The sequence below is a fragment of the Onychostoma macrolepis genome, chromosome 07 (assembly GCF_012432095.1).
Source record: "Onychostoma macrolepis isolate SWU-2019 chromosome 07, ASM1243209v1, whole genome shotgun sequence".
Classification (NCBI taxonomy): domain Eukaryota; kingdom Metazoa; phylum Chordata; class Actinopteri; order Cypriniformes; family Cyprinidae; genus Onychostoma; species Onychostoma macrolepis.
In genome coordinates, this window is record NC_081161.1 from 35406400 (window position 1) to 35423473 (window position 17074).

General features: G+C 36.5%; 1 protein-coding gene across 1 annotated transcript; it reads right to left on the minus strand.

Moving 5' to 3' along the window:
• Window positions 1-904: 904 nt before the first annotated feature.
• On the minus strand, window positions 905-12752 carry pygmb (phosphorylase, glycogen, muscle b). Its single transcript, XM_058782845.1, has 20 exons — window positions 12395-12752; window positions 10735-10836; window positions 9724-9802; window positions 9534-9637; window positions 9310-9441; window positions 8506-8617; window positions 7827-7909; window positions 7580-7723; window positions 7320-7412; window positions 6653-6799; window positions 6214-6377; window positions 5371-5485; window positions 5075-5176; window positions 4830-4977; window positions 4530-4588; window positions 4306-4447; window positions 3998-4205; window positions 3639-3773; window positions 3416-3482; window positions 905-2316 (listed from the first exon to the last, which is right to left on the minus strand). Exons 1-20 carry the CDS (start codon window positions 12635-12637, stop codon window positions 2167-2169), a joined length of 2529 nt encoding a protein of 842 aa, XP_058638828.1. The 5' UTR covers window positions 12638-12752; the 3' UTR covers window positions 905-2166.
• Between the last annotated feature and the right edge of the window lie 4322 nt (window positions 12753-17074).

Genomic DNA, 17074 nt, shown 5'->3' on the forward strand with positions numbered 1-17074 from the left:
AACAATGATTAACAAAATTAATCATAATTATGTATCTAATCCACTATTATGATTCTATGTTTCTGAAATATTAATATGAGGTTGCTAATACACAACAAGTTTAGAGATTAAGATATGTGTGCCCTTTTGTACTCTTGCTATTTGATGAAAAACATGCAGGGCTGCCTAAGTAACTAAAAAAGAGAGATCGTTTTGGGAGGTGTGAAACAACTAGTTAATTTTAGGAAGAAGATTTACGTTCTACATTTAATAAAAAACAGTTTTCTGCCCCTCCGATGCTTTGTTTAGCACACTGGCCTTTTGTCTGCATATATGATCTTGTAAAGGTATAAAAGAGGATGTACTGCACCCATCTTTACTTCTCTTCCTTTCATGCTCCTCTCTACTTCTCTTTTTGGCTCTTTAACTGTTCGGGTGCACCTCAAACTTAAGATCTTTTATGAAGGTTTTTATTCTCTTCAGATTTTTGTTATTCATTTCAGGTGTTCGTTATTCATTCAAGATGATTTTTTTATTAATTCTAGATTGATTTTAATCTGTTCAGGTGGTTCTAAATATGTTCGGTTTGACTTGTATTAACAGTTCATTTGGAAGACGCTGTCATTGCATACGATTACTAAAATGTAATGTTTAATTTTCAAGTTATGATTTACAGTTCTCCTTTTTGAAAGTTTTGAATAAATTTGCATATTCCTTCAACCCAGCCGTCTGACGTGGATTCGATTTTGCATCAAAATGTTTCTTGAGCACCAAATAATCATATTATTAGAATGATTTCTAAAGGAGGAATGAAGAATCTTCTTTCAAAAACATTTTTTTGTGTTAAAAATGCAAACTTTTAAAAGACAGTACTGCCACACGTAAGACCAACATAATACTTGCAAAAAGCAGAAACAGCAATTAGTCACTCTTAATCACTTTAATTTTTTTGTCACTCTTCAAGGGCATCAGCAGGACTGTTTGGTGTGTGTTGTCACCCACAACAAGGGCAAAACATTCAGAGAGAAAAAAGCCTGACAAGATCACTGGAGGGGACGGTGGCGGCTGGACCTAACTAAATAAGCTGCAGGTTAGGTTGCAAGTCCATATAGGTGTGACATAAATAAACCACCATCCATTATCACTAAACCAGCAATTTATGCCTAGTTTAATTCCAAAAGCACTGCACCATACATTCGTTCCTATTCTAAATATATAAGTCTATCACAATATATCAGAGTAAATACATTTCAGGGTCTTGAACGCAGCCTGGCAGGTATATAGAGAATCACACTTCAGTGCTATATTAGTTTTGCTACCTCACTGGATTCAAGCAACGTTTTCTGCAGGGCCCCATCATTCCTGCAGGTCTTATTTTGTGTGGTGTGAAAACCAGAGTTACAACAGTATATGTGGAAAGAATTACAGTACAACACTTGATGAGGACAAAAGTGACAGATCATGCCTAAAGTGCTAAAGTGAGGAGCTCTGCGGGTGAAAGAACAAGTCATGAGCATCAACAGGCCAATGAAAGACAGGCAGAGGTTTAGACCTAAACATACACAAACAACACTTGTATGGTTAAGGCAGGTCGTTTTAAGAAATCAGAACATGTGACAGACAGGTATTTTATATTTGTTATGACTGTTATTGTACCATATTTGAACTCATTAAAGCCTAAACTCTTCACGTAATAACTAAAATAGAGTGTAAGTGGTTCAAAATTCAAACATTTTGCCACAACACACAAAAGAAGAAAAGATTGTGGTTTCCGAAATAGTTTCAATTAACAGTCATCATCATGCTGTGATATGTGGCAAAATAAAAGTTTTTGCTATACTTTGCCCTCACAGTGTATGTTCGGTTCTCCAGGATGAGGCTGTGCTGTTCTGCTGGCATGGATAGACAAATACATCACATCATTTCATAATACTTCACAGAAAAAAACTAACATTCTTACACCAACATATACTGTATGTTAACATGCCACAAATCTAGATGCGCTGACAGCTCGTCACTGGAGCAAGGATGCAGATAAGTTGCGAGGTATTCTGGCTGTCTGACGGCAAGATGGAGAAACATCTCCTATGACACGTTAAAATCACCTTTATACATCGTCACAATGGTAAATGAATTGAATGTGAGAACAGCTACAACAAATGGAAGATTTTGATGCTGTGGAACGACTTAGCGGGTGTCATCTGGGGCCGCGATCTTCTCCAGACTAGGCTCCATGCCCCAGATCTCACGGGCGTACTGGGCAATGGTGCGGTCGCTGGAGAATTTGCCACAACCAGCAATGTTGTGGATGACCATCTTGGTCCATTCTTTAGTATTCTGTTTGAGAATGAGGAAAAGGAACACATTTCGAGTCAGTTCCTGCACTGTTTTTTTTTTTTGTGTGTGTTAAAGCTCTTTAAAGAATTACATTAAATTAGAAGTGAATTATATTACATATTTCCAAATAAACTTGTGTTCTGTCACTGATGGAACATTCATCGTGAATTTAATGCCCCAAAACTTTGGTTTTGGTTTTGGTACTTTTTTTAACTTGGTGTCTACTCCTAATTACCTTTTTTTTTTCTTTTTTTTTTTTCTTTTTTTACAAATGTGACCCTGGACCACAAAACCAGTCATAAGTAGCACAGGTATATTTGTAGCAATGGCTAACAATACACTGTTTATTAATAAACAAATTATTGATTTTTCTTTTATGCCAAAAATCATTAGGATATTAAGTAAAGATCATGTTCCATAAAGATATTTTGTAAATTTCCTTACATAAATATATCAAAACTTAATTTTTTATTAGTAACATGCATTGCTAAGAACTTCATTTGGACAAGTTTAAAGGCTATTTTCTCAATATTTAGATTTTTTTGCACCCTCAGAATCCAGATGTTCAAATAGTTGTATCACAAACAAACTATACATCAATGGAAAGCTTATTTATTTAGCTTTGAAATGATGTCACATATACACATTAAAATGTACAGTCTTCTTCAGGCAAAATGGACCAAAGATATTAATCACTCATCTTGTTTGCATACACTACTGATCAAAAGTTTGGGGTCTGTTTTAATGTTTTTGAAGAAAGTATGTTATGTTCACCTAGGCTGCATTTATTTGATCAAAAATACACTAAAAATGGTAATATTACTACGTTATTACCATTTTAAATAACTGTTTTCAGTTCTAATATATTTTTCAACATAATTTGTTGATGTGATGGCACATTTGTGATACATTTTTTCAGATTGTTTTTTAATAGATTTAATTCATATTATTGACCCCAAACTTTAGTACAAATGTATTTTCTCTAGAATGAAAATGTCCTTCCTTCCAAGCATGTGGCAAATAAAAGTTTAGCCAGGCTGATGTAAACTAAAGGCTCTGGCTAGGAACTGAAACATTTCATGTTTTTAGTAATACAAACCTTATATAGGGCGCTGACTTTGTCCTGACATTTAATGTAGTCTTCATAGTCAGCAAACACCTTGAACCTGCAATCACACCAGACAACCAAAATAATTAACAATTTATATGATCACTGTTAAACTGTGGCTATGTGAGAAAGGGAATGAAAAAGGACAGAGATATCCCCCTAAAAAAAATACATAGCACTAGGATTTTTTGTTTGTTGTTTTTGCTTTTCTTACCTGTCATGGTGCATCAGCATCTTAACAATGTCTTTAAACTGATCAGGTTCTCCAGGGCTGAAGAATCCACCAGAGATCTGATCCATGACTTGCTTTAGTTCTGGAATGCGGTTATAATACTCCATGGCATCATATCTGGAAACAAACCAACTTCAACTAAGTCAAGCAGAACTGTATCTGATACCCTCATTTGCAACCTTTCCTTCAGTGCAATACAACTGAGAACATTTTAATTTCATTACTGTTTAATAAAATAAATGTAAATATATAAAGCTTTCATAAACATGAATAAATGAATGCACTAAAACAAACAACTAAAAATGCGATTCAGTAAATCATTAATTGAAGCTTGCTGTCACCCTTTCTTATCCAAAGCTTCCACATCCTTTACTCTCATGCCAAAGATGAAGAGGTTCTCTTCTTCTGCCTCTTCTGCCATCTCCACATTAGCCCCATCCATGGTGCCGATGGTCAGAGCTCCATTCAGCATGAACTTCATGTTGCCTGTTCCAGAAGCTTCTGTTCCTGCTGTAGAAATCTGCTCGGACAGGTCAGCTGCAGGGATGACTGAAAAAGAGAAAAAGAAGCAAGCAGAGCGAGACGTGTGAATGAATTAAGACAGGAAGCTGATCCAATGATAAAAACTCTCAGTAAGTTTGCATCCTACCTTTCTCAGCCAGTGTAACCCTGTAGTTCTCAAGGAAGATGACTTTCAGACGATCTCCCACCACACTGTCATTATTTACCACTTCTCCAATTGCCGTGATCAGTTTGATGATCATCTTAGCAGTGTGATACCCAGGAGCGGCCTTGAAGATGTATGATTTAGCCAATTAGCATTCAAACTTAAGTAGAACAGATCTGATTGATCAGTGAAGCGATCAGTCTCACCTTTCCTCCAATCATAATGGTCCTAGGAGTCCAGGCCTTGTTGGGCTCCTTCTTGATGCCTGATCACACAAAATAGTCAAGTTAAAGTAGACTATCTTTGGAAAGGAATAATAGTTTGCTGTTTAGTGCATACGGCACAGTACACACTGTGCACTGCCTACTGAAATAAAAATATTATATGAAAAGTTTCCAGTAGCATGCTAGATATGCATGACTTGGTTTCACCATTAAATAGGAAGCTTGTAAAGCTGGAAAAATATTTAGCTGTTTCAAGAGAAACCTGAATTATTATTGGCTTACGGTTGTAGAGAGTGATGATGTGCAGACAGTTCATCAGCTGTCTTTTGTATTCATGGATCCTCTTCACTTGAACATCAAACATGGAGTTTGGGTTAATCTTCACCTTGTATTGTTCTTCTAAATATGCCGAAAATTTCATCTTATTCTCCTGAAAAAGACAAAGCAATATATTATATGATGGCAATCGTGTTGATGTAGAATATGCACTAAAATTCACTTTGATTGTGTTATATTTTTTGTCTCACCTGTTTGACTTTGGCAATGTCTCGAATGAAAGCATCATCATCCACAAACTTTAAGAGGTTCTTCAGCTGGCTCAGGTCACGGATGTAGTCCTCTCCAATTCTCTAATGTTTAATTAACATAAGACATTTGGACTTAAATTGCACAGTGTTTCTCACACTAAGCTTTTGACTGGCTTCTAAAGGCTTGGACTAAAATCAACTACGGTTATCGTACTTTTTGTATGTTTTCTCAGTAGCGCTCCCTATCTGTTCATACATGTACTGCTAACTTTTTTTTTATCAGCAATGTTCTTTACCTCAGCGATAACCTCAGCCAGTCCAGGGTTACACATGACAAGCCAGCGACGAGGTGTGATACCATTGGTCTTGTTCTGAAACTTCTGTGGGTCCACATCATAGAAGTCCTTAAAACTGAACACAGAATCAACCCAACTAAATCAGATAGAACTGTTTTTAACCAGGGATAAACACTACGTGAAATTATTGTAATGACAGACATATTATGTTGATATAAACAGTAGCCTTTAAAAGTATTTGGACATTTAAGATGCAAATATATGAATGTCATTGCTGTGGACAAGTATGCTTATGTTGTCTTTCCTCAAAATAAATGCTCATATTCAAATGTTTGGGCTTTTTTAAAAGAAATGATACTTTTGTTAGGCAAGGATTTATTAAACTGATCAAAAGTGACAGAAAAGACATTTTTAACTTTACAAAGTATTTCTATTTTCAGGGTGTCCACAAAAATATTAAGCAGCACAGCTGTTTTCAACAATGATAATAATGAGAAATGTTTCTTGAGCACCAAATCTGCATATTAGAATGAGTTCTGACACTGAAGACCGGAGTAATGACTGGCAAAAAATTTACTTTGCCATCACAGGAATAAATAAATTTTTAAATACATTAAAATAGAAAACATGCATTAAATTGTAATAATATTTTACAGTTTTTCTGTTTTTACCGAATTTTTCACCAAATAAATGCAGCCTAGGTGAGAAACTTCTTTTGGAAGCATTAAAAATCTTCCTGAACCCAAACTTTTGAAGAGCAGAATTTATTTTTAAATGTGATTTAGGTGTCCAAATACTTTTTGGGGCCACTGAGCTATAATATAAAAACATTAAAAGACATACACAGTGTCCTTAATAATGTTTGAGTGGATTTGTGCCACGCCATTAACTGCGTGAGAGCCAACGATGCAGAGATGAGCCATGTTGATCTTCTTCTGTCCGCCCTCCTCAATAAGAGACATGCGTCTCAAACGATCATGATCACCAGGGTAGAGCGCAGAGATCCGCTGAGAAACAAGACAGAAGATGTAAGGTCAGAGCGTAACAGGCAAGAAAGTACATGGGAAGTTCCTTTTCTTCATCTGCGATTTACTGGAAGCAGAGTCATGTTGAGCAGAAGAGGTTGTTTATATAACCTCACTGTGCAGTTTACTCCTTATTTGGAGTGGACACAGTCCTACAGTCCTAATGCAGTTACTGATCTCCCAACATCAAATTCATTTTTTATCTACAAGTAAATTTCAAATGCAATGTGCCATGAAGAGAACATCTGTTCCCAGACCTCCAGGTGCCGTCGGTTAATCTCGTAGATGATCTCTAGGTGACGGGGCAGGAGGTTTTGGAACAGGTCGACAGGCCAGCGTTCCAGAGCCTCTGGTAAGACAGTGTGGTTAGTATATGCGCAAGTACGCACAGTGATGTCCCAAGCCTGAGAAGAAAGAGAATGACAGAAAGTCAAGTAAATTAGAAGAGAGAAGTTATGATGTATAAGTTAACATTATGATGTTGGTCCACATGGGCAAAATTGAAGGGACCCTTTTTCAATTTCTTGGGGTTCACAGAAGAGAAAGTCATAGTTGAGTAAACTTCTACAGTGGTGAAAGGAAGCTACAACAAGGGTATTTTCGTAAGTATTGAGAGATTGATTATGGTAGTAAAAAGACCAAATGTCAATTTTGTCGTCAATTAAGTAGTTCTCTGAAATGTACTGTCAATATAAAACAATAAAAAGTACAGTATAGTGTTATAAATGTACATTAAATGGAAAAATGGAAAAAAAATTAAAATGTCATCACATTCAGTAAAAAGGCTCCATACTAGAAATCAGCAAATTGATATTTTGTGTCGTTATATTACCCCTAATAATCTATTTAATAGTCCTATAGTTTGACTGCATGTCTTTTTTTGAGCATGATAAATGACAAGATGATAAGGAATTTCCAGCTCACCGTGTCCCAGGTCAGTTTCTCATCATCTATCAGTATTCTCATCAGTTCAGGGATGGCCATTGCAGGATGAGTGTCATTCAGTTGTATAGCAACCTGAACAAAACAGACAAAGGATGGACCTCTTTAACAATTTTTAATTTAAACATTTAAGTTTTATTATTCATATGAATAAATCACACCAGATATGACACGAACTGTGTTGAATGTTCTCTACGGTCCAGTGTGTTAACATGAAACAAAGAGCTCCCAGGCTATCTTACCTTATCTGGCAGTGTGGTCAGATCCATGCGCACCACCTCAGTTGAGCCAAACTTGGAGGCTTTGAACCTGCGGATAATGTCCTGGAGAGTCGCAGCCACCACAAAATACTCCTGCTTCAGACGCAACTCTTTCCCCTCAAAGAACTGACATATACAAACAGGAGGATCTGTTTACATTTAGGCTCCAAGAGTCATGAGTTTTGTTTCTTAATATGAAATCACTCGAGTGGACCTGAGTTGCACTCACATTGTCATTAGGGTAAAGCACACGGGAGATGTTCTCAGCGAGATTCTTGTCCAGAACGGCCTGGATGTAGCCACCAACATTAACTGTTTAGAGAGAGAAAGATCTAAGGCTCAAAGATACAGTTCACACTTCCATTCAACAGTTTGGGGTCAGTAAGGTTTCTTTTTTTATATAAAATTACATTTACATTTGTGAACCTGGACCACAAAACCAGTCAAATTGAGATTTATACCTCTAAAAGTTGAATAAATGAGCTTTTCATTGATGTATGGTTTGTCAGGATCAGACAATATTTGGCCGAGATACAACTATTTGAAAATCTGGAATCTGAGGGTGCAAAAAAATCTAAATATTGAAAAAATCGCCGTTAAAGTTGTCTAAATTAAGTCCTTAGCAATGAATAGTACTAATCAAAATTAAGTTTTTATATATGTATGGTAAGAAATTTACAAAATATCATCATGGAACATGATCTTTACTTAATATTCTAATAATTTTTGGCATTATGGTACTGGTTTTGTGGTCCAGGGTCACATATATTTGTACTACTAGATATTTACAAAAAGACAAATGAATGATAAGGCTTATAATGAATAGCTTATAATGAATAATAAGGCTTATAGGGCTGGTTAAAATGTCTTATAAACATTGATTGATTGATTGATTGAAGAGAACTCACAGTCTTTGAGGTGGAATTCACATGGAGCTTTGGCAGACCAGAGTCTCATTGTGTTAACAATGTTGTTTCTGTATCCTGGGACAGGTGTGTCATAGGGAAGGGCCAGGACGACCTGGTGAGACAACAGGTACAGATTTAATGGGAAGACGTACAGATACATATGTAAAAATGTCACAATCTGGGTCTTGCTTTGCATATTGGTTGTTGTGTTTTAGGCTCTACTGACCTTCCTGATGTACACTATCGTTTAAAACATTGGGGTCTGTAAGATTTTTTAAATATTTTTTATTAAATATTTTCTCTTACACTCATCAATTGCTTCATTTATTTGGTCAAAAAATACAGTAAAAACTATTTTTATTATAATACTGGGAAATATTACTACAATTTAAAACAACAGTTTTCTTTTAATATATTTTAAAATGTAATTTATTCCTGTGATGCAAAGCTGAATTTTACTCCATTACTCCAGTCTTCAGTGTCACATGATCCTTCAGAAATCATTCAAATATGCTGATTTCTTAGTATTATCAATGTTGAAAATAGTATTTTTCTGGAAACAAAGATATTTATTTTTTTCAGGATAGATTCTTTGATGAACAGAAAGTTCAAAAGAACAGCATTCGTTGTAAATAGAAATAGAAATATTTTGTAATTATAAATGTCTGTTGCCCTTGCTAATTAAAAGTATTAATATCTTTAAAAAAAATCTTACTCACCCCAAATATGAGTTTGTATTTCACAATGAGAATAATGGCATTTCCATTCCAATTAAATGTAGATACATGGTTGCTTTGCTCTCACCTGTGTGTCCACCCATTTCACTCCATCAGGGTGGTGTTCCACTCGGCCATAGAAATGCACAGGACGCATGTATTCAGGGCGGGCTTTTTCCCAAGGATTGCCATAACGCAGCCAATCATCCGCTTCCTCCACCTGTCAGATTATGTAAATCATTTACTAAGACTAAAATGCACCAAAAGAGGTGAAATTCATTTCACTGAGATATTGTTGCAAGTATGCTTTACCTGCCAGCCATTCACGATTTTCTGATTAAAGATTCCAAACTCATAGCGGATTCCATATCCATATGCTGCCAAGCCCAAGGTTGCCATGGAGTCCAGGAAGCAAGCTGCAGAAAAAGATAAATTAAGCTCTCTATTACTACAAGCCCTCTATTAATCTTACAATCAGCACATTTAAAGAGACTAAGTTCACCTGCCAGTCGACCAAGGCCTCCGTTGCCCAGGCCAGCATCCTCCTCCATGTCCTGCAGCTCCTCCATATCCAGACCCAGCTGAGAAGAAACAGAATATGAGAGCAAGAGGCACCAAAGAAGGTATGTAACCTCTGAGAAGACAAAACATGCTTTGTTGCCTGGTCTCATCTTTCATCAAACACATATTTGTAGGCATTCTCAACATAGCAGTGCATATCTAGAATGATTTGTCTTTCATTTCTTAATTAGAATTAAAGAACCAGGGGCAACTGATCTAAGATTAGCAGTATTACAATGCATACAGCTCTAGATCTCATTCATAAGCTCTTTATTTATAGCTCCTTATTTATTATGCTATCATTGGTGGTGATGATGATGACTGAAAATGACCTCTTTATTTAAACCAAATTTTATTTTAAAAGTTAATGCGTTGAGATGAATAGAATAGTAACTGATAATGTCCCCCATATATTATAGATCTCCTCTATTTGGACAAATGAATAGTCCCACACCAAACACACACACCTCTGGCTGGTCAAATGTTGTGATATAGAACACAGCAGGGCAGGGGTGTCCAAACCTGTTCCTGGAGGGCCAGCATCCTGCAGAATTTAGCTCCAACCATAATTAAACACACCTGAACCAGCTAATCCAGATCTTCAGACTCACTAGAAACTTCTAGGCAAGTGTGTTGGAGCTGGTTAGAGCTAAACTCTAGGACGCTGGCAGGAACCAGAACAGGTTTGGACACTCCTGCAGTAGGACCATTCACACAGATTGCAGAAAAAGATTGCAATTCTTTTTTGTGCCTCTAGGGGTGCAGAAATTTCACACTTCAATTCATTCACATTCACTTCCTTATCGAGTGCTGCAAGGTCGACATATTCTTGTAGGCCAAAACCTGGAAACGAGTTAGCATTTTAACACTTCCGTTTCCATCATCCTAAATTCAATGGGTTTTCTGAACAGGTTTGTGGTTTGCTTGAAATATTTGTATTATGTCCTCTCACCTGATAAATGGCCTCGTCACAGCAATTCTCCAAAGCTAAGTTTACCATGGTGTTTTGAAGGGTCCGTCCCATGTAGAATTCCAGAGAGAGATAGTACACACGCTAGAGGTGAGACAAACAAGGAGAAAGGTTAAAAAATAAAGATAATACATTTTTATTTAAAAGAAATGTTTTTATATTTAACAACAACAGCTGGGAGAGCCATTTTGAGCAACAGTGAAGTAGGAGCCATAAAAGCCCCTGCTGCTGAGCAGACTAGCCTATCTAGTGACAAGCATTATTGTGACAGGTGCACAACGCACGCATAATCTGTACTGCACGTCTGAGACCTCACTGACCGCCACTGCAAAACATTCAATCGCTGAAGGTTGCACAATGACAACTATCATGGAGGACTTGCTAGTGCACAAAAAAAAAAAAAAAAACTAGCTTGTAATATTTAGTCTCTTGTCTATAAATGATATCAAAGGTTAGGACAGAAGAATGTTTGTTCTGTGTCTCTGACACGTTGCTCATGTAAAAATAGCAGCATTAGCTGTCAGCATTTAAGGTTAAACACAGTCAGGATGCCAGACAAATTCCAAATACACAGAAACAATATCCTACACTTCAATTATTTTTGACTTTAAGACTACACGTGTTTTAGCTCTTTATTTTAGAATAAAAAAATATATATAGAGAGAGAGAGAGAGAGAATTTTATATTTCCTGTAGGAATTACAAGTACTTACAAAGTAGGTAAACTCAAGTTTTAGGATTACTTATGTCTTTCCTTTCCTAAAGGTTTTTAAAATAGTATTTTTTTATTTATGAGGAAAAATAATATCTGCAGTTAACATTATTTTTAAATTTAAGTTGATACTGGGGGCTATAACATGTCAAGGATGTAAACTAGCTTCCTTGTGACAACTAACTGCAGACCTTCTCTTTCCGGTTTTAGGACACAATTCACACAAGAAAGAAAACCAATCACAACAATGCATGCAGAAATGATGATGACATTATGTAGACAACATATTCAATCAATTGAATATTTTTAAATTTAAATCTAAACGTGTAACGTTTATAAAAATCAAACGCAGCATCAAATGCTGAAATTATGTAGAAAACATGTTTTTGCGTTGTTGTTTTTTTTTGTGAATTCAGCGGTTCAGTGCAGTAATTTGATTGATGTTTCCAGTTGGGCATAAGAGAAAGCAATTAGGTCTACTTGTTTTAACATATACCAGGAAGTGCATATATTAATACTTTTATCGAACTCGCACCGTCGACAATTATACAATAACAATTTGACCTGTTGAATTTTGTTGTCGAGAGCACACAGTAAAGCTCTTTCCATACATTCGTGTCATTTGATCTGCGGGGCATTGAATGCAGTCGCTACTGACATCAGTCCTGAAAAGATTATGCAATTGTTGAAAAAAAAGGCATTGCCATCTGCCGAACCATTAGCATTAAGCGGCATTTCCTGGCGCAATATAAATACCACAGTATAACACTTGCAAGAAAGATAGAAATGTTTGTTTTATATTTTGCAGTGATGCGGCTCTGCTGCGCAACACTCTGTGGTCGGTTGTGAGATTTGACCCTCCTCCCGTCTGTCGGTGGTGTACGTGCGGCCCCGGACTGAAGGATGAAACTGCGGCATTTGAGTTTCTTACTTTAGGGTCTTTCTCGTAGTAATGCTGCTGCGTCCGGATCCATCTTCCCACCAAATGGTCGCGGACGGTGTGCGCCAGGGCGAAGTAGTAGTCGCGCTTCGTTGCAACATTACGGTCCTTAACCAAAGTGAAGTGCAGATGGCGATTAAAATTGGTCTTGAGGTCTGAGACGTTTTCAACCCCGGCGAGACCTCGCACGGAAATTTGCTTCCTCTTCTCTTGGTCGGTCAGTGGCTTGGACATCTTGTAGACTGTTATATAATAGGAGGTTTGGCGCACCAGGGATATAGTGTACGTGATGCCTCCTGCGTGCGTTGCGACGCGCGTCACCGTGATCTCCAGCAGATGCTTCAGGGTCGAGCCCGCTCATTGGCGCTTACACTCCCCTCTAAATATACACGACTACTATATATTTACAGGCTGGGCGGGTCGTAATTTATTAAACACTGCTTAGTTATTGGCAGGAGCGGACTGAGACAAAATTTCAGGCCGGGAAGTCTCACACTCATCCGGGCCATCCCATACACTCACAACAAATTCTGAAACAGGAACAACCCTATATTTTGTATGGCCATCACGTAAAGGTTTAAATCCTTAGGCTGGGGACATGCAAAATAATTAAAAGTTCTCCCCTCAACCGCACCTTCACTTCCCTTTTCCTTCTCAGTCTCTTGATTTTGCCCTGATATTTCTCTGATTTAACAAAACCACACTTTATAAATTGTCAAAATTAGCACAATAATAACTACATCATTACAGAAAATCTTAATACTGAACATGAGTCATATTTTTACCTTACAAAAAATTTTGGGTAAAAGGATTGCCATTTGTATTTATTTTTACTACAAATTCCATGTTTAAACTATGGTTAGTGTAGCAAAACCATGGTTAATTTGTGGTCACCATGGTTTAACAATAGTAACCATTGTCTTTGGATTTATTGTAAAACTATCATTAATTTTTGTAAGGGTTGTGTTGTTGTCTGCCCTAACTCCCTCTAAACCTATTATTATAAAACGATATGATTATTTGTCTGCTAAATTACTATTGAAACTTTACAATAGATAATAATGATGTCCTTTATCATACAGTGTTTTGAGTAACGAGAATATGGGCTGCTACTGCGTAACTAAGTAAACAAAAACAAAACTACAATAGCCTATATTTACAGATGAAACTTTTGATAGCATGAGTGGTTAAGTTGACCAAAGTTAATATAGTTGGGGTCTCATAAGCCAATTGCGTGACTGCGTACACAAAAGAATGCTTAAAAAATTCTTGGAATTGATCACGCTGAAGGTCACTGAATAATTTGCACACTGCTAACTGAGATTACAGTAGTCACGGAAAATGTGACAAGTTTGAGGGTACCAGTATCACATGGTGCACTCACAAAATGTTAAACCCCATTCAAAGGCTCTAGCACAGTTGCATATATGCATTACAATGCAGAATTTGAGCATTTTGAATAAATTTGTACAGCAATTAACTCCTGCAATGAACCAATTTGATGTCAATGTCCATCAAAAACAAATTACTAGCTTACAATGTTCCCAGAGGAACCTTCTGCTACCATGTAACTTGAGGCTCTTGTTATTGTGGCCTCATATTTGCTTGTTCATCTGCAATCCACATTCTCAGACTGTACTTTTATGTTATATTCTGTGCACAACAGGCGTATCGATTTTGTCCAAATAAATTAAAGCCACAGCTACTGAAGTTGAAGAGCCCATTCTTGTGTTTTGCAGCAAGATAACACAAATAACACAAACTAGTGTTTTTAAGAAATACGTGTTGAGCACAAAGAAAACACATACAAGCAGTGGTGGAAAGAGTACTAAGAAATTGTACTTAAGTAAAAGTATTGCTACTTAAGGAATAATTTACTCGAGAACAAGTAAAAGTACTGAAAAATAATATGACTCAAGTAAGAGTAAAAAAGTAGTTAGCTGAAAAACTACTCAAGTTACTGCGTTACAAAGTACTTTAGTATTATTTTTACCCAAAATGAGACAATGTGAGCATTATGGAGCAGGGTTAACCCTAACCCTAACCCCCGTGTAGGCCTACTGTAATGTCTGTTTCACAAGTGAGACCCAGGAAATCCCTTATATGGACAAATGCATCAGATATCACTATAATAACATGCAGAGACGCTTTGATTGATGAAACATGGAAGACAATAAACACACAACTGCAATGCTATAATTGACATAGCTTGTATCACAGTATAGAATTTTATAAAATATATTTTCTGTCTCACTGTGATAAGAAGCAACATGGAACCACAGAAGCTAACTGTTTCAGACCCGACTGATGTTATATAGTGATTTGGAGCAAAACATGTAATTAGTCTCATAAATTGTCATGTTTGACGCTGTGTTAAGCAAACATACTACCTTTCCCTGTTGCTAGGAGCAACTGTTTTATAACTAATTTTGAAAAGTACATTCACGTATAAGATTATGTGAAAAAAGCAAAGAAGGGTAAGTGAAGGTTTAAAATAAAAGAAAGGGTTAAAATTGTGTCAATAGAAAGGTGCCAGTAAAAAATAATGTGGGGTATTGGTAAGGTTGGGCATCGTTTGAATTTTAATGATTCCAATTCTTGTCAACTACTAATTTCAATTCCAATAAGGTAAAAAAAAAAAATAATAATAAATAAAAAATCTTAGATATCATCTTATTGCAAAATATTTAATTGTTAGCTGAATACTATGAATGAAAATCAACAGGCTAAAGAACACTTACACAAGGATGTGTGTGCAGCAGAGAAAACAGCCCATGAGTCTTCTTGACTTGAATGGTTTAAAATCACATTGAAAGTGTAGTTTGTTATAATAACAAAGGTGGACTCCAGGTACATTTTTTGGTAGGACAAAAAAAAAAAGAGAATTTTATTTAACATGTTAACCCATGCCCAGGCTTGGGAATCCAAAATCTATTCCAATTCTGAAATAGGATGCTTAAGGTCAGGAATCGTCTACTTGTTATAAAATTAAAATTTGATTCCTCTTATTGATTCCTTTGTGCTTATTTTAATATGACTTAAACCATTCAAGCACAAGAAGACTCATGCTCTGTTTTCTGTACTGCACAGTGCACACATAGGGGCGTAGCCATCATTTCAGAAATGAGGGGGACAGAAATGTAAAAAAAAAAAACACTTTTGACTTTGGTCTAATTGACAGGCTTTATTTTTTCTGTATTTTCCTAATGACAGTTTTAGGATTGGTTTATACAAACACATAATAAGGTAGAATAGTTTAAATATTGTAATAAATGTTATGTCAATTAGCACTGTATTATTCATATACTATATTAATTACCTGGAAATGACCTGAAATTACCTTTTTTTAGCTACAGCAATAGCAGGATGCCTTTGTCCATATTAGGGATTTCCTTCACATCATAAATGATTATATATTACTTCTACTAGGCCGTTTTGGACTGTCTGCGCGAAAGTGCCCTCCGGCTTCAAGTATGAATGAAACATGCACTGCATGAGAGTGTTTAGCACTCCATAATGTTCAGATCGTCTCGTTTTGGATCGTCCAGTCATACATAGACTATCTTGTTTCTTCGCTCATGTGCACACACATCCAAAGCACGCACACAGAAGAATTGATTTTAAATGCATCTGATTAACAGATAAATCATGGTTGATCTATCAGCCAGATGCACATTAAAATGCATGCGCTCTTATTTCAATGTTGTTTTTAAGTTATTTTAGCTTGGACGTTTAGTTTAACTGCACTGTTAAAGAGGGCGATTTTTACCATTCAACTGAACTGTGTGCATGCATTTTAGACACTTTCATTGTTCTTGCTCCATCCAAGCAATAACTGTGTCCTTCTATCAACCGAGTTTCTATTTATTTATACTGCTTTGTGCTCTGGTAATATCAACGGTATGAACCATTTTAGGAGCTGACAAAATTACGATTTAAAATCAGAGCATAGCTCATTCACTAAAATATTGAAACGCTAATGATGATCATTCAAAACGACAACGCCGGTGACTGACAGTCAGGCAATGCGCGGTTTGAACGTCCCGCCCCCGCAGCTGAACTGGAAGTTTTGATTGGTTTTGCACAAGAGTCAGACATGTCTGTTATTGGCTGAAGCGCAGGGCTCCACCCCAGGAGTTTGAAAAGTGCCCGTCAAACGCCGGCTCGCTCTATTTCTCCATCGGCGCCTTGTTTGTCTATTTTTTATTTTTTGGTACTTTGTACTTTTGGTGAAAAATAAATGTAGCGAAGTTGAATACTTAAGTTTTATTCTACTCAAGTAAAAGTAAAATAACCACAATTGAATAAAGCAGAAAAAAAAAAAAGGTACTAAAGTACTGTAACGTAAGTATTTGTAATTAGTTACTTTCCACCTCTGCATTCAAGGTACACATCTAGTAAAAACCAATGCAGTACAGGCAACTACCTGGGGAAAAGAAACATGGGGAAGTAGTCAGCAAACATTCTTGCTGCTTTGACCAAAGAAACAGACTCTAAATCCAGAACAGAATAAATTAATCTCTGAATCAAAAACAAAATTGCTTTTGAAAGGTTTAACAGTGTCTTTTGGAAGGGGAAAAACCCTCCCAATCAACCACTGTATCAGAGTTAAGAGGGTTAGTACGAAGTAGAAAGACTTGATATTAGTACAACAAATGTGAGCGATGACAA